The sequence below is a fragment of the Solea solea genome, chromosome 15 (assembly GCF_958295425.1).
Source record: "Solea solea chromosome 15, fSolSol10.1, whole genome shotgun sequence".
Lineage (NCBI taxonomy): Eukaryota > Metazoa > Chordata > Actinopteri > Pleuronectiformes > Soleidae > Solea > Solea solea.
In genome coordinates this window covers 20,183,013-20,198,105 of record NC_081148.1, presented here as the reverse complement: position 1 = coordinate 20,198,105, position 15,093 = coordinate 20,183,013, and the positions used below count along the sequence as shown (strand labels likewise).

Here is a 15,093-nt window from a genome sequence, read left to right as displayed (position 1 = left end):
AGTCCTGCATCATGCCATCTGCCAGAACCACGAGAATTAAACTTGAAACCACTGCAGCCGCATCCACCACCACCAAACTGACAGGTGACCTCGCACTGAATATATCGCGTGACTGCCGTCACGTGAAAAAATGAACATTGATCTGATGTGCTTTTAAATTGTCTTTGTTTGGTAAGACCTCACTGGTTTCACTGACTTCAACAAAATAAATATATAACAGTGCGTCATTTTCCACTGTTTCACGCAACAGTGACGTCGTGCCATACACTGTACATTCAGATTATGAAGTAGATTTAATTTCATCTTGGAGAAAGCACTATAAAAGGTTTATACACATGTGTGTAAATCCCTGTGCATGCAACATGTTTTAACAGCATGAACATGAACACACATGAACACACACTGTTTGTTTTCCAACTGCAAATACAAAATACCACATGTCCCAAACTGAAATGCATCTATGTGGGTAACATTTAAAGATGTATACATTCAAGGAGAAAAGAAAGCTCATGATTGTGTCCTTTGCGTCATTTTAAATTGCATTCAACCTTGTTTTTGTCTGAATTATTGAGAGAAAACATGAAGGCATTTCTTAAATAGTGTGTGGTGTTTTTAGAAAGATGATTAAATGTAGGACCAATTTTAGGCAGATCCCAGGAGTTGTGTTTAATGCACAATTTGACTGTCTTTTATTATTGTATTTTAGTCTATTTTTATGTTTTGCATTTATACGTAAGGCAAATAAGTAAATTTACTTAAAGTGTGGCTTCCAGAATAATAACAGTGCAAATTACAAACAAAACATTGCATGCAGTGTTTATTACAAATATATTATTTGCAGTATGTATGTAGTATGTAAGAATGAAAGCTTTAACCAACAAGAATAATGACATAAATGTTCATGAATGCTATTTCAGTTGTGTTGCCAGACAATTTATTTAATATTTGCAATAAAAACCCAACAACTTTCAAACTAAACATAAAAAAAGGTGATAAAATAATCTGCATATCTGTTCCGTATCCCTTGTCTCCTCTGTCATCTCCTGAGCATCAGTGGTTGAAAAAGTGAGTGGGCCCAGGAGGAACTCTTTAAGATGTGTCATTGGATTAGCATGTCATGAGCATATGCCTTTAGCTTTGTCCCAGTCGCCTGTAAACACTGTTAAGAGCCGCGTCTCATGTGCAGGAGTCGTGACGGAGCCGTCTTCATGGTGCTTCAGTTTCATGACTTCATTCTTTAGGATGAAGAATGTAAAGATATCACATCATTTGCCACAGCTTTTTGTGTTCGTACATGCCTGCTTTGGTAAGTTTCACCTCCTCACTCTCTGTCTCAATGTGGTTCAGGATTATTTCAGGCCTTCTGGGCTGATGAGGACTATTTATTTCATTGTTTTTCATGATTAGTTTTCTGTTGAACTGGCACTTTGAAGGCCTGTCAACTGTTTGAATGATAGAGTCAATTGTTTTGAAGAAAATTTGAACTTGGCACAGCTAAAATAATAATGATTAGAATGTATATTTATGTGATATTAGAAATAAGAGCATTGTTTTCTTTCTCTGAGAACTCAGGTCTATGTGTGGAGATGTTATTTTGGGAAACTGACGTAACTCACACATAATCCCAGTTAATGTGACCAAGAAAACACAGACGGTAGTTTCGAGCACTTTGCTTTTATCTCTCTCAAGTATTGCTGGCAACATGTACGTGCATGTAACGTTGGTTAGCACAAAGAAAACAATGTTGAAAAAGAAAGAAATGTAAAATAGAGAAGAGTAATCAAAGTGACTTAGTATCGACAGGCCGAGAAAATTGAAATGTGTAGTGTAAATTTGCTGAAATTAGCAAACATTGTTGAGTTTTATGAGGCCAAACCCTAAATTGGGCACTTAAAGACATTTTCAGTGTATTTTTAGGGCATTTTGTTTCTTAGAAGCAGCACCAGTGAATGTTTTCTTGTTGTTCTATGGGGTACATGGTACATTTTCAGCTCACAGAGCATGAATTCGCATTAGTGCAAGGTATAACTTGGTTTGTTTACGTTATTGTCCTGAATGACATCAGGGCTCACGTCCAAATTCACATCAAAACTTTGGAGTTGGACTTTAAGGTGAATTTCAATCATTAAAATCCATGTCTCTGTCCTCAGCCCAAGCCGACTTTGCCCCCTACTTCTATGACAACGGGCCGTACAGCCACAATGGGAACCTGGCCCTGTTCAGCCTGTCAGAGGACACGCCTGTTGGTGAGACTGACACCTGACATTCACTCAGTGCACCTGTGGAGTAACAAAGTAGTGCATCGTTGAGAGATCAGAATGTTTAATAGTCTTTGATAGATGAACAGGTGTTGTGCGGCATGTACTTACACAATCGTGCTCATCTGCTGGAGCCACCTGTTGATGTGGGGAACAGTTTGATGGCTGTAAATGTGCTGCAGCTGTGCCTCTACTCCATGCATCACTTAAGAGTACTTATTATTCTGGGGCCTTCTGGTTAGTTTCTCAGTGTGTGCTAGAAAACAATGATTTGACGAAGATTTTAGAGCTGAACCTAAGACTGAACCTAAGATGACTAAATGACAAAGTTTTCCTTCAGGCACACAGATCTACCGTCTCAACGGCACAGACCCTGAAGGTCAGGAGGTGAGGTACGGCCTGTCTTTTAATACTGGCTTCAAAGACTATTTCAGGGTTGACCCCAGATCTGGAAACATCACCCTGGTGGAAAAACTGGACAGAGAGGTAAAGCAAACAATTAAAAAAAAATTGTTACATATTGTCTTCGAAAAAATTAGACAATATTGTTTTTCACACTTGCATTTTCCCACAATAAGTGTTTTATTTTCGTCTTTGCTCAGAAACAAGATTCTATTGATGTTCTTGTCAGTATTACAGACGGACAAAGCAAGGTATCAAACACAGCTCAGTGTGGGACTATCTCATTAAATAACATTCTTTATAAGTATTATATTCCATAACATGTCTCGTATCTGTATTTTTTTCAGGTTGTGGAAAGAGTCACAATATTTGTGATGGACGCAAACGACGAAAAACCGGAATTCCAGAACATGCCTGCAATCATCGATGTACTCGAAGTAAGAATCATAAACTTCCCAACAATATGAAATATGAAAATGGTTGGCTTCTGTGAAAATAAAATGCAAAGCCTCTTATTTTATTTTGTGTGTTGCACATTTTAGACGATGGAGTCTGGCAGCAGCATCTACAGAGTGGAGGCAGTGGACAGAGACACAGGCTCGGGCGGTTCAGTCACCTTTTACCTTCAGGTATCACACAACTGTCCGCTCATTAACTACAAACGCTGACTTCTGCAACTCATAAATAATAAATAACAAACACATTAACCAGAAGCTCAAGCTGGCCCAATCATATGGCCTGACACGGATTTACTGACAACAAATGTTCTAATTTCCTAGTGTGCATGTGAGTGAATCTGATGATGTATAGTTATAACAATAGGGATTAAATCGTAGAAACATTTGTGTCTGGCGTTGGAGGCTTAAAGGCCCTGCTGTTGCAGCAAATGGTACTTTGCACTTTGGACAGTTGGCCGTGGCTGACACTGGTGAGTGACACGATGGTGCACATCTGGACACAGCTACTATCACCTGCCTGTTCTGTCCTTCAGCATACGGCTTCTTTACATCCAGATGGACTAAGAGATAGATTAGTTGTTTTTTTTCCTGCAGCCATTGAACCACTTTTCATATCTCACGTGAGAGCTTGTGAGGAGGGTTTAGAGGTTTTCAGTGAAGGGCTTTTAAACATCTGGGTTCCTCGTTGTACTTTAAATCCCTTTGCTTTGCGCTGTTCTCTCTTCCAGAATCCTCAGACCACTCTGTTTGCCATTGACAGACACAGCGGCGTCCTTCGCATCAAATCTGGCGAAACGTTGGACTACGAGAAAACAAAGACACACTTTGTTACTGTCATAGCAAAGGTAATGAGTCAAAGATCAGTTTCTGTCCTGCAATATTATATACTTTTGTTTTTCAAAGCTGCAACAATTGAATGTTACTGTTGTAGTTGTATTTAAACATCATTTCAAGAGACAGGGTTGTTCATTGTTGGTGGCAGTATTGCTCAAAAAAAAACTTAAAGGGCTACTTTACCCAAAAAATATCCATTTTTATTTTTACTAATTTCCAGAGATAAATGTGTGATCATCAGACAGTGGATCTGAGATACATGTCTCATTCCCGATCCAACAGAGGAAGTTGGGATTGAAAAAATTAAATAAAATTGACAAAAAACATTGATGTCAAATTCACTTCCTTCTAAGAAAATAAAAGCCCCACACAGCCCCACACTGCTCTTCACTGTGTGTCTGTCAATAAAAACCAAAAACACTCTGTAATAGAATGTGAATTAAACCAACGCAGCAGCATCGTAATGATTATAAGTTTATTCTTCACTTGACCAAGTGGGAAAAAATGGGTGAAACAACATGTCAAGAAAAGCTAGAGAGGAAGACTGCTAGCCCCCAAAGAAACTTTAAGAATTCAATCTTCTATAAAAATTGAACATTCAAATCTCTTCTTCCAGGACGGTGGTGGTAATTTCAACGGCAAGGATCAGTTTCTGTCGTCGTCAGCGACTCTGACGATCAATGTGATTGATGCACAAGACACTCCGCCCTCTTTTATCGGAACGCCCTATTTTGGCTACGTTTATGAGGTTTCGGTGCCAGTGAGTATGAAATGATCTTGTCTTGCTGCTAAAATTTCATCTTGAAAATCACAGGAGTGCGTATAAAACTAATCTTTTAACAGAAAACTTCTCTCTTTCTGTATTATAATGCTTTCTTCATTTAACCACAGTAAGACACTGGCAACAGACAGAACCAGCAGCATACAGCGTCACATCACACAGTTTGAATTGCTGACATTTCACAGTAATGCCAGTGCTGCTTCTTTCATAGCTTTCCATGTAGCATTTAAAAGCCACAGTATCCTCTGAGTCACTAAATGTCACTGCAGTGGAAAGATTACACATTGTGACTTTGATGCAATGGGGAATAATTACCAACGTGACATTTGAACGTGTCTTTGAAGACTCCAATTATGACGAGCCATGCGCCAGCGTCAACAGTTTAGAGTCTGTGCTTCCAAAATGTCTTTACCTGTTACTAAACAACAAAAACTTATTTTCCAAGGGATCTGAAATATTCACCGTCGTCGCCAAAGATTGTGATGTGGGAAAACCAAATCCGATTCAATATTCCATTGATGACGGTACGTATGTGGAACCATCCACGTCATCTACCCCTAAAGAATGTTGAGTTTTTAACTGCAAACATTTGGTTTTATGAGAGGTTAAACTCAAATTCTAAACTCCTGAGGAAGAACATTTGACGTAATGTTGTTTCAGAACTATGTCCATCTGTGTTCTGCACGTGTTTGCAGGTGACGCTGGTGTTTTTAGCATCAATAAAACAACTGGCTGTATCACTTTGCTGACTCTTCCCTCTCACCTGAAGAAGGAGATCTTCAACATTAAAGTCAGGGTACGTTGTAATTCTTTCAAACACACTTGTTATATTCACGTTTCCACTTTTTATCTGGATGAAAAGGGTCATTTCTGTTTGTTTAGATATAGAGCCATGTGCTGAGGGGTTCACACAGGTTTCATTTCCTTTGTCCAGGCTACAGAAGTAAGTCCTCAAGGCAGACTGATGGACTACGGCGTAACCACAGTGGTGGTCCGTGTGGTGGACCTCAACAATAACCCACCGACCTTCTACGGAGAGAGCGGCCCACAGAACATGTTTGAGTTGACCATGTATGAACATCCACCAGAGGGGGAGATACTCCGGGGCCTGAAAATCACCGTCAATGACTCCGATCAGGTGCATAAATCATCATTTATCATAATTAGGGCCCGAGCCACGAATGGCAATCCTTCAGATTATATCCGTGGATTTGCAGTCATTTTTGAGGGGGTTAACGTGCAGGCATCATTTTTTAAGCACTGACACAGTGATGCCACCTCAGTTAACCATGAGTGCAGGATCAGCGATAGAGTTTACATAATAACAAATGACAGTTTTTATCTGATATTACGACACACTGTCACATTACGTGCAGGCTGACATCCATCTCTCTGTGTGTGTGTGTGTGTGTGAACCTGCTGTCAGGCTACCATTATCACAGTTGATCCGTTTTTAAAAAATCGTGTGGAAAGTAAGAAAGTAGAACGTAAGCCAGCAACAATTAAAGGTGTTCTCTCACTGTGCCGTTTGTCCACTTATGTAACTCTGTCTGTGTCTCCAGCCTTGTCCAAATGACCACATGTATTCTCTGATAATACTGTGACAAGCACGCACACTCTATATTTCATCAAATATGATATCGCTGCGATTGAAATCACATTAATTTTACATTTCTGTAATCATAAAAAAAAACCTCTCATAGCTTTTAAATTAATGAAATAGCCTACAGTATATACTGCATGGATTACCCTCCGTCTCCTCCTGTTTGTGATAGCGTTGTAATAAATGCAGATTACTATAAATAGGTTCAAATATGGCTCTTTCATTTCCACTGATTAGACATTTTGAATAATGCGATGATGATGATGATGATGATGATGTTCTTGCAGGGTGCGAATGCTAAATTCAACCTGAGACTGATCGGACCGGGAAGGATGCTGCGAGTCGTTCCTCAGACTGTTCTTAATGAGGCCCAGGTCACAATCTTGGTGGAGGACTCTGTTGCCATGGACTACGAGAAACACCATTTTCTCTCATACAAGGTTTCACTCCTCACAATAAGTCTGCACCACACTGAGATGAAATATGACGGGGGAAATTGAGAAATGCATGAATTCTTTTAAAATATGACCGAAATAAAGCAACTGTATCACCTGCAGTCTTGTATAAAGTTCCTTAAAGGGATACTTGAGTAAAAGTACAAGTATCTTACCAGAAAATGACTTTGGTAGAAGTTGAGGTCATTTTTTTTTTTTACATTATTACTTGAGTAAAAGTACTAAAAGTATATGACATTTACGGTACTTAAGAATCAAAAAGTAATTTTCTGAACAATTTTCATAAAATGTACTCAAGTTTTAAAGGTAAAAATAGTCAATTCCTGGCTCTGCTAGTGTCGTAATGTAATGTAAAGCAGTTCATCAAGACTAGAAAAGCTATAATAAGAAATGTAGAGGAGTATAAATATAGGAGTTGCTAGAATGTTCTTTTCCTCATTTGCACATGGTATTTCAACAGTGTTTCTTTTTTTCTATTATATGCATATATCAGATACTTATAATTCATTGTATATAACAGATGTCTATTTCCTTTCTATTGCATTTCTAATTATATTGCCCTTATTTTGTGTTCTTTAATTACTTATTACTTTATTAATTCCTCTTCAGCTGTTAGCGGTTGAAGTTGATACTCTGGAGCGATTCAGTGCCACAGCGGACATTATCATCCATCTCCTGGACACCAATGACAACGCTCCCAAATTCTCCTCGGACTACTACATTGCAAGAATCCCGGAAAACTCACCCGGTGGCTCCAATGTGGTGTCAGTCACGGTGAGCCTTCATCCTGTCTAAAAATATGTGCACTCACTGATGTGCGTCACTCTGAGCAAAAGACGAATGTTGATTTTGACAAAATATCCAAAGCAGGATCTTAATTCCCCAAATGTAGACTTTTTTGGGATAATATATGAAAACATGTCGATAAAAGCTGGAGAAGGTAAGCTGCCAAATGGCTATCACTTTCATTTAGTTGTGTAACATCAAATTCCCGTGGTTTTTTTTTCTCTCTCTCCTAATGCTTAGTAGCACATGCAGTTGCATCACAAAAATAACATGAACCCTAAGGACATGAAGGGATTTTTTTTGTGTGTCATTTAGTTTAAACACCATTTGCCCTTGTCAGTTTGTATCAGCTCACAGCGACAGAGAGGCTCACTAATAAGTCCTGCTCTTGTGTGAACGTCACAGAGGCTCGTTGCATTAATCTCAGGCAATTTCAATCAAATAAAAAAAAAACAGACAACAAGTGACCTTGGACACACAGAGACTGCAAACATCCCTGCAGTCACAGACAGACAGATTAGCTCGTGCCTGTGACGATGCTCCCGTGACATCAAACACCAGTAGTCGACATCTGTAACATCATGTCCCAATTCATTCATTCATTCATTACACTCCATTGTTCACCTGGTCTAATCAGCCCAAGACATGGCAGCAAATCAATACATCGAGGAGTGTATGCTCAAGTTGAAACAGCATCAGTAGAGGAGAAAAGTGATTTAAGTGACCTTGAACGTGGCACGGTTGTTCGTGCCAGAAACCGCTGATCGACTGGGATTTTCAGGTTTACAGAGTATGTTCTGAAAAGGGGAAAATATCCAGTGAGCCACAGTTCTCTGGGTGAGCATGTCTTGTTGATAACAGAGGTCAGACACAAGCAACTTTCAACATGCACTCAAATAACCACCCATTACAACCATGGAAAACAGGAAACCAAACTTGAAGCCAAGTTAATACTACTACAATATGCCTTATTCCACAGAACTATTAATGTATATAAACCCTTAAACAGGAAATACAATTTACTCTGACGTACCTAATTAATTCCACTGCTACAACCAAACTTTGAAAACATGTTCTCAAACATCCAGCTTTTCTTTTTCTCTACAGGCAACAGACCCAGACTCTGGGCCTTGGGGTGAAGTGAGGTACTCTATCTATGGATCAGGAGCTGACCTGTGAGTATGTGAATGTCACTGAGGCTGAGTTTTGTCATCAGGGTGAAAAAGAACTAAGTCAACCCTCTTCAAATTCATTCTTTTCCGAAAGAAAAGCAGAATCCAAGGGACCCATTTCCAAAATCCATATACAATCAATCCCTGGACTTATTATGAACTACCTTGTGATAATGAATGTTATATAACTCTATAAATCAAACTAAATTAAATATTTATTGTTGAAACCTGTCATTTTTTAACCATTCAGTTTAACTGTATATCAGTATAAAACACATCCTGCCTGTCATCTGTAAAGAAATATGACAGAAGGCTTGTTTTTCATATGAGAACTTCAGTTCAGTTTATTGCACCTAAGCGCTGGAGTCCCTCAGAGGATTTTTCTGGCATTTTCTCTCATCACGGTTTTTATTACATTTTTAGCAGAAGTGGAACCTGCGAGAAGAAGAGAAAAAACCTCAGCAGTCACTGTTCTCTCTTACTAATAACACACAGTAAACTGCTTTTTTAGGCATCTAACAAATCTCAACACGTTTTGTAGGTGAATGAAGGTGAACATGGAGTATATCTGGACTTTGCAGTTTAGATGTCAGGCTCTGTAGCACTGATTTAGGAGAGATTTGTGATGTCATATGGCACCCAGGAGATGGACATCCAAAATAAGCAGAGAGGAGAGATTTGTTAGAGTTTCAGCTTAGTGTGTGCCATTTACAAAAACGGCGGCAGATTAGTCTTCAAAATGAAAAGGAACACACTGCCGCAAACATTTAGCTTTATTTTTAAATTTCACAAAAACTCGTAGAATAGTTTTATGTATACAGGACCGTGTTGTTCTGATCTCTGCCTGCTCATCCTCTGCCTCAGTTAATCCTGTAATGGGATTGGAGGAGAAAATAGACTGGTCTTTGCTGCCGTGCTGTGACTACCTTACACTGTGACCCTGCAGGGTAACTGAACTCAACTAAAGTCAGTCAGTCACTCAAGCTATTTCCATTCCTCTTATGTATGTTAGCAGTCAAAACTGTAATGAAAAAGACCCTTTATACTGCAGGAATGGACATTTTAAGAAATACACATAGTCACTAAGAGGGGGCACTGGCACATAATCTGTACCCAATGGCGTGTTTCCACTAGTGCTCCTCGCCTCATTATGCGTGAGTCAGACGGAGTCGTGTATAAAACAAAGTCACGTCAGTTTCATGCAGCCATGCTGTGATGACCTTGCCCACGTTTAGGCGGTGCTATATTGTAATGGAAAACCGTGTGGAGGCGAGGCAAGCTGAGACGGTACTATATAGTGAAATGTAGGATTAAAACCTCTACTATCTGGCAACCTTCAGTCCCTAAGGGGGGGAAGGCGAGGGGGACAATTCTCACTGATATTTGTGACTGCAATGCTTGTATTAATCTCCAGTTGCATAGTTTACATTAAGCCCCTTTAATAGGGAGTGGTCCAACTAACATGAAAGCTTGTGAATGTGAGCTGTAAGGAGCTGAAATTGAATCTGTAATCCTAACCTAGCCTGAATATTCTTAAACACAACCTTCCATCTGAAGGTTTCTGATCCAGGCCCAGTCTGGGATCATCTACACTCAGCCGTGGGCGAGCCTGGACGCAGAGGTCAAATCCAAGTACAACTTCTATGTGAAGGCAGAAGACATGGAAGGGAAGTACAGCCTGGCCGAGGTCTTTGTTACGGTGCTGGACCTGAACGATCATCCACCTGCCTTTTACGACAACTTCCTCGAAAAGACAATGGTGATTGGCGCACCAGTGAAAATAGAGGTAAGTGCTTCCTGGTCATGGGAAACTCAAAACCATGTCAGTGTCATAATTAAACACACAGGTTTACATTTGACACAGGCTGTGGACGACGACGCAGAGGTACCCAACAATGTCATCGAGTACGCCATCATGAAAGCCGAGCCAGACAACAACATCTTTGACATCAACGCTGACACGGGCGAGATCGTGCTCAAGTCCTACATCAAGTCCATGGCCATCATCAAGAACATCACCAAGCAGAGCGACTTCACCTGGTCTCTGGTGGTGCAGGCCAGAGACCGAGGCCAGCCGTCCTTCAGCACCACGGCGGTCGTCAAGATCGACATCACTGAGGCTGTAAGTTACAACCGAGTACAAGTGAATAACAGTTGAACCCATGAGAGGGTAAAACCGAGCTGCCGTTCACCCAGTGGACTGCTGCTTACTGGGTGTTTCCTCTTTATTGGACCAATGTCTGTAATTCCTAGAGATGTTTGTGATCAGTCAGTCTGGCACCAACAAGCATACCACGTTCAAAATCACCTTTCTTGGCCATTCTGTTGCTCGGTTTGAGCTTGAGACGGTCGTCTTGACCATGTCTATATGCATTCAATTGGAACCATCTATTAGATATTTGCTTTAACAAGCAGTTACACGGGTGTGCCTAACAAAATAGGTATTACACCTGCGGTGCAGTGATTCCCAATCCTGGTCCTCAGGGTACCTTCATGTTTTAGATGTTGCCCTGCTACAACACACCTGATTCAAATGACTGGGTAATTATCAGGCTTTTACAGAGCTTGATGATAAGCTGACCATTTGAATCAGGTGTGTTGGAACAGGGTAACATCGAAAACATGCAGGGCAATGGTTCACCGAGGATCAGGACTGGGATTGGTGTAACATCATTTCGATCTGTTGTCTCACACTAACGAAATTGTCATGTTTTCAGATCAAATCCAGATTTTCCTCATACTTCCTGGGCCTCAGGAAACGTCCCGGCACTGTGTTTGGGATTTGTTTGACCGTTGTCACCTTCGCCATTTCACTCACAATCATCATTTCAACTCTTATGTACTGGAACTCTGTGAAAAGGTCCCGTGTACAATCTCAGGGCAAGATCAGAAAGATTGTAAGGAGGACTCTGCCATAAATGAAGTTTCCCCTGAGATGGTCAGCACAACAGTGCTATGGTTTTTACTCTCTGTGAACTTGTAGCAGTTATTTTTTTGAAGTTGGACAAAGCTGTGTCTGTAAAAGAGCACAAGAGCACAACACAAAGGTTTTCTGTTTCATGTGAATTCATATTTTCATGAATGGTTTCAACTATGGGTTTCCCAGCCAACCTCTCTGATCTTGTCTTGACAAACTACGGGACAATATTTGTGTAACGAACTATGACTTCAGTCCCATTCATGTACATTCTCCTTGTGCTCTTTTACAGACCCAACTCAAAGGGGGGCTTCTGGGATCATTTATTATGCAGAGTAGAAACAATCCTTTGCAAATCCTAGGCCTGCTTGCTGGTGTCATTTGTCTCATGGTCATAATCACTGTCATCATCTCCACCGCAACATTCATGCGCAACAAAAAGTCCAACCGCATCCTGCCTAACCGCCGCGTGAGGAGGAGGCCGCGCAAGCCACCCACCTGGAACCTCAGAAACCTTTTCAAATCAGGGGAAACGCCTGGAGAGAGTTTCAGAGTTGAGGAGCAAGAGAGGGAGACGTTTGTGGAGAACGTCAATTACAACAATAATGTCAACAATGTTGTGAGACACAACAGGCCTCCACCACCCTGCGCCCCGTCTCTGCCGCCTCCACCACCACCCTACGTCCCCGGAGAGAGGCTGTGGGCCGTGCCCACCATCTCAGCATCGGTGGAACTCAAACCTAAAAGGAAGCCAGTGATAAACAGACAAGACAATGTGAACAAAGCACTGGTGTCAGAGCTCAAGATGAGGCTAGAGCAGAAGAGGATGCTGAAACACCAATAGTGCTTGATGGAACAATCTCGTCCTCCAGGTCAACTGAAGTTTCCAAAGTCAAGAATGAACATTTATGTAAATAATTCCTTGTATATCAGTGATGAAATTGACATACTTTACGATGGAAAGCAAAACAAGTTTTCCTCTTTGAATGGTTCACTTCAAGTCCCACATCTGAACTATTTGTTGACACACTAGTGGCTTAACTTCCTTCAACCCAGATCCGAACAAAGTCGCACAGACTTCGACGGGCGGGAATGTTTATTTGGCATCCAACCAAGCTCCTTACAGGGGATTTCATGACACTTGAAGTGACTAATGAGCTCAGCCCGAGAAACAGGAACCAAAGCGATCGCGTAAGGAAGACCTTTAATCCCACTGCGCAGGTGTAAGTGCACTGTTTACAGCCCTGTGGTGAAGCAGTCGTGACAAAGTTGTGAGCTCTGATTATCACTTGTTTACTGCTGTAGGTTTGGTGGTGGTGTTTGTTTTCAAACGGTGTCTCTCTCTTTTCTTTGCTGTCAAACTGATTTTACAACCAATAAAAGAACATAATTGATGATTTCAAGATTATTCTACATACGTTACAATACAATACAATACAACTTGCATTCCAATAATTTGTGTGTAGTTGTGTGTTGACATTGACATTCACTGTATCATTACATTTAAAGTAAAAATGACTGCATGGCAGTGGCAATATTTTATTATTAAGTCATAGATTACTGATGCTTTAAAGTTGTAGTTTGGTTGAACATATTCAGCTGCTTTATATTCTTCATTTTCAACTAGTCACACATTTTTTATGTAACTATCTGACTTCACAGAAACACATGTATAATGTCATCATATTTTTTTGCTATTTTCTGGTCGAAAATAACGGCAAATCTGATCACAGATTTGCTTCAGTATTCTGGAACATACCGACTGACTGCTGCCTTGAAGTGAAAAACAAGAAGAGGGAGAGAGTAACAGCTCATCTTAAGACTAACACCTCCTTAATTAGTGTGCAAATGTGCTGTAGTGCCCCCCTCTGGAGAAAAAGGAGGAGCTGCTAGGAGGAAGACAATTATTGTCCAAACAGATGAAAGAATTTGCTTCATGTGTTAAATAAAAGACAAAAAACTGAATAATACTCATTTAGAGCAACCAGAATATGCAAGTCAGAAGGAACTGTTTGTATTCAGGGAAAAAAAAACTGTTGTTCTACAAATATACAGATATTATCCTGATTCCAACCCTCTTTGCCCTCCTTAGCTCCTGCGTCAGCAGTTGAGCACTACCAATTATTACGTTACACTGAACCACTCACTGGGTATTTGTTTCGACATCAGCCACAGACACGCACACTATTTCATCATTACATAAAACATTAAACTGTGCAGATTACCCTCGCTAATCCAAGGACCAACCTTGTTCATTTTTGCTACAATTTGGCATCATTGGCATAAAACCAAGACTCCATCAGTCCTGATCGTGTTTGGACAGAGAAGACGTGTGTGACGGCTTCCAACTTTCTGCCTGGTTACAGTTTAACTGTAAACTGCAAATGTGAGTGCTGATGTGCTGCTAGCACAGTCCCAAAGACTGTCAAGGAGCCAAAAAACAACCTTTTTAGGTCAAAATGGTCAAAAACACACACACTTTTTGACGTGGCAAGCTGTTAATGCTCTGATGTGAGATGAGGGAGTATGAGGAGCAGCCCAAATGATCATGCATTATGCCATGTAAGAGGCAGACAAGGATTACCGGGCTATTTGATAGAGGATTACAGAGTTGAAAGTTGCAAAGGGCATTGATGCTTTAGAGCAAAAGAAAGAGACGCACTGGGTTTAAAAATGTTGCTATGTGACTGAAGAAGAAGAACTGGTGGTTCTAAAAAGTATTCTCACTTTAGCATCTTCTCTAGATTAAAAACATTTAATTCCCATGAGATCAGCAGCTGCTCTGTAGCGTAGTGTTTGAATAATAAACACAGCTTTATCTAACATCAGGTCACGTAGGGAGAAAAACAAGAAGCTAAGGCCATATAAAGATAATATTCGTGTACTTAAATAGCTGAAACCGAGTGTTTTACAGAATTCACATTGTCGGATAAGGATTACAACAAAAGCAACATCAATCCGACCACATGCAAATCACGGAAACACATGTGAACAAGCAAAGAAAGCAGATGTGCCCGCAGAAATGAGAGCTGCCAATCTCAGCCAGCGCTTTTAAAACCCTCGTCTTAAGTCAGTGGAGTCGGAGCCTCGGCAGAGATGAACTGATCTGCCTGCGTCACAGGAGACAAACATGTGGCGATGGGCTCGTGTGATCTGATCATAAAGTGACGGCAGGAAGGGATATTGGAAGAGGATGCCAGTGTTTAGGTATTAGGCCAAATGAACAATGCCATTGGTGGAGGCATATCCGACGCACCATCTGTCCGGTTGTGTTCAGAGGCACAGATCATGTCATGTGTGACGCATGGCTGCTTTTGTGATGTGTTCACAGAAAGTAGGGGAACTGTGACGTACATTCAGGGATGCAGAGAGAGAGGATTTGACATGTTAATGAAACTTCAGCACTAACTAACAGATGTTTAACGTG

At 40.7% G+C, this 15,093-nt stretch overlaps 1 protein-coding gene across 2 annotated transcripts; it reads left to right on the top strand.

Annotated features, from left to right (window-relative positions):
• Positions 1-1,163: 1,163 nt before the first annotated feature.
• cdhr1a (cadherin-related family member 1a) lies at positions 1,164-13,074 on the top strand. 2 transcript variants are annotated; one of them, XM_058650845.1, is made up of 17 exons: positions 1,164-1,306; positions 2,151-2,246; positions 2,599-2,744; positions 2,861-2,911; positions 3,008-3,097; positions 3,203-3,289; positions 3,847-3,963; positions 4,569-4,712; positions 5,179-5,257; positions 5,429-5,529; positions 5,668-5,871; positions 6,624-6,776; positions 7,401-7,565; positions 8,685-8,752; positions 10,307-10,535; positions 10,614-10,871; positions 11,959-13,074. In XM_058650845.1, exons 1-17 carry the CDS (start codon positions 1,225-1,227, stop codon positions 12,508-12,510), a joined length of 2,622 nt encoding a protein of 873 aa, XP_058506828.1. In that variant the 5' UTR covers positions 1,164-1,224; the 3' UTR covers positions 12,511-13,074. The 2 variants fall into 2 exon arrangements, with proteins under 2 accessions (XP_058506828.1, XP_058506829.1); XM_058650846.1 differs by having other exon boundaries at positions 11,467-12,046.
• Positions 13,075-15,093: the final 2,019 nt, after the last annotated feature.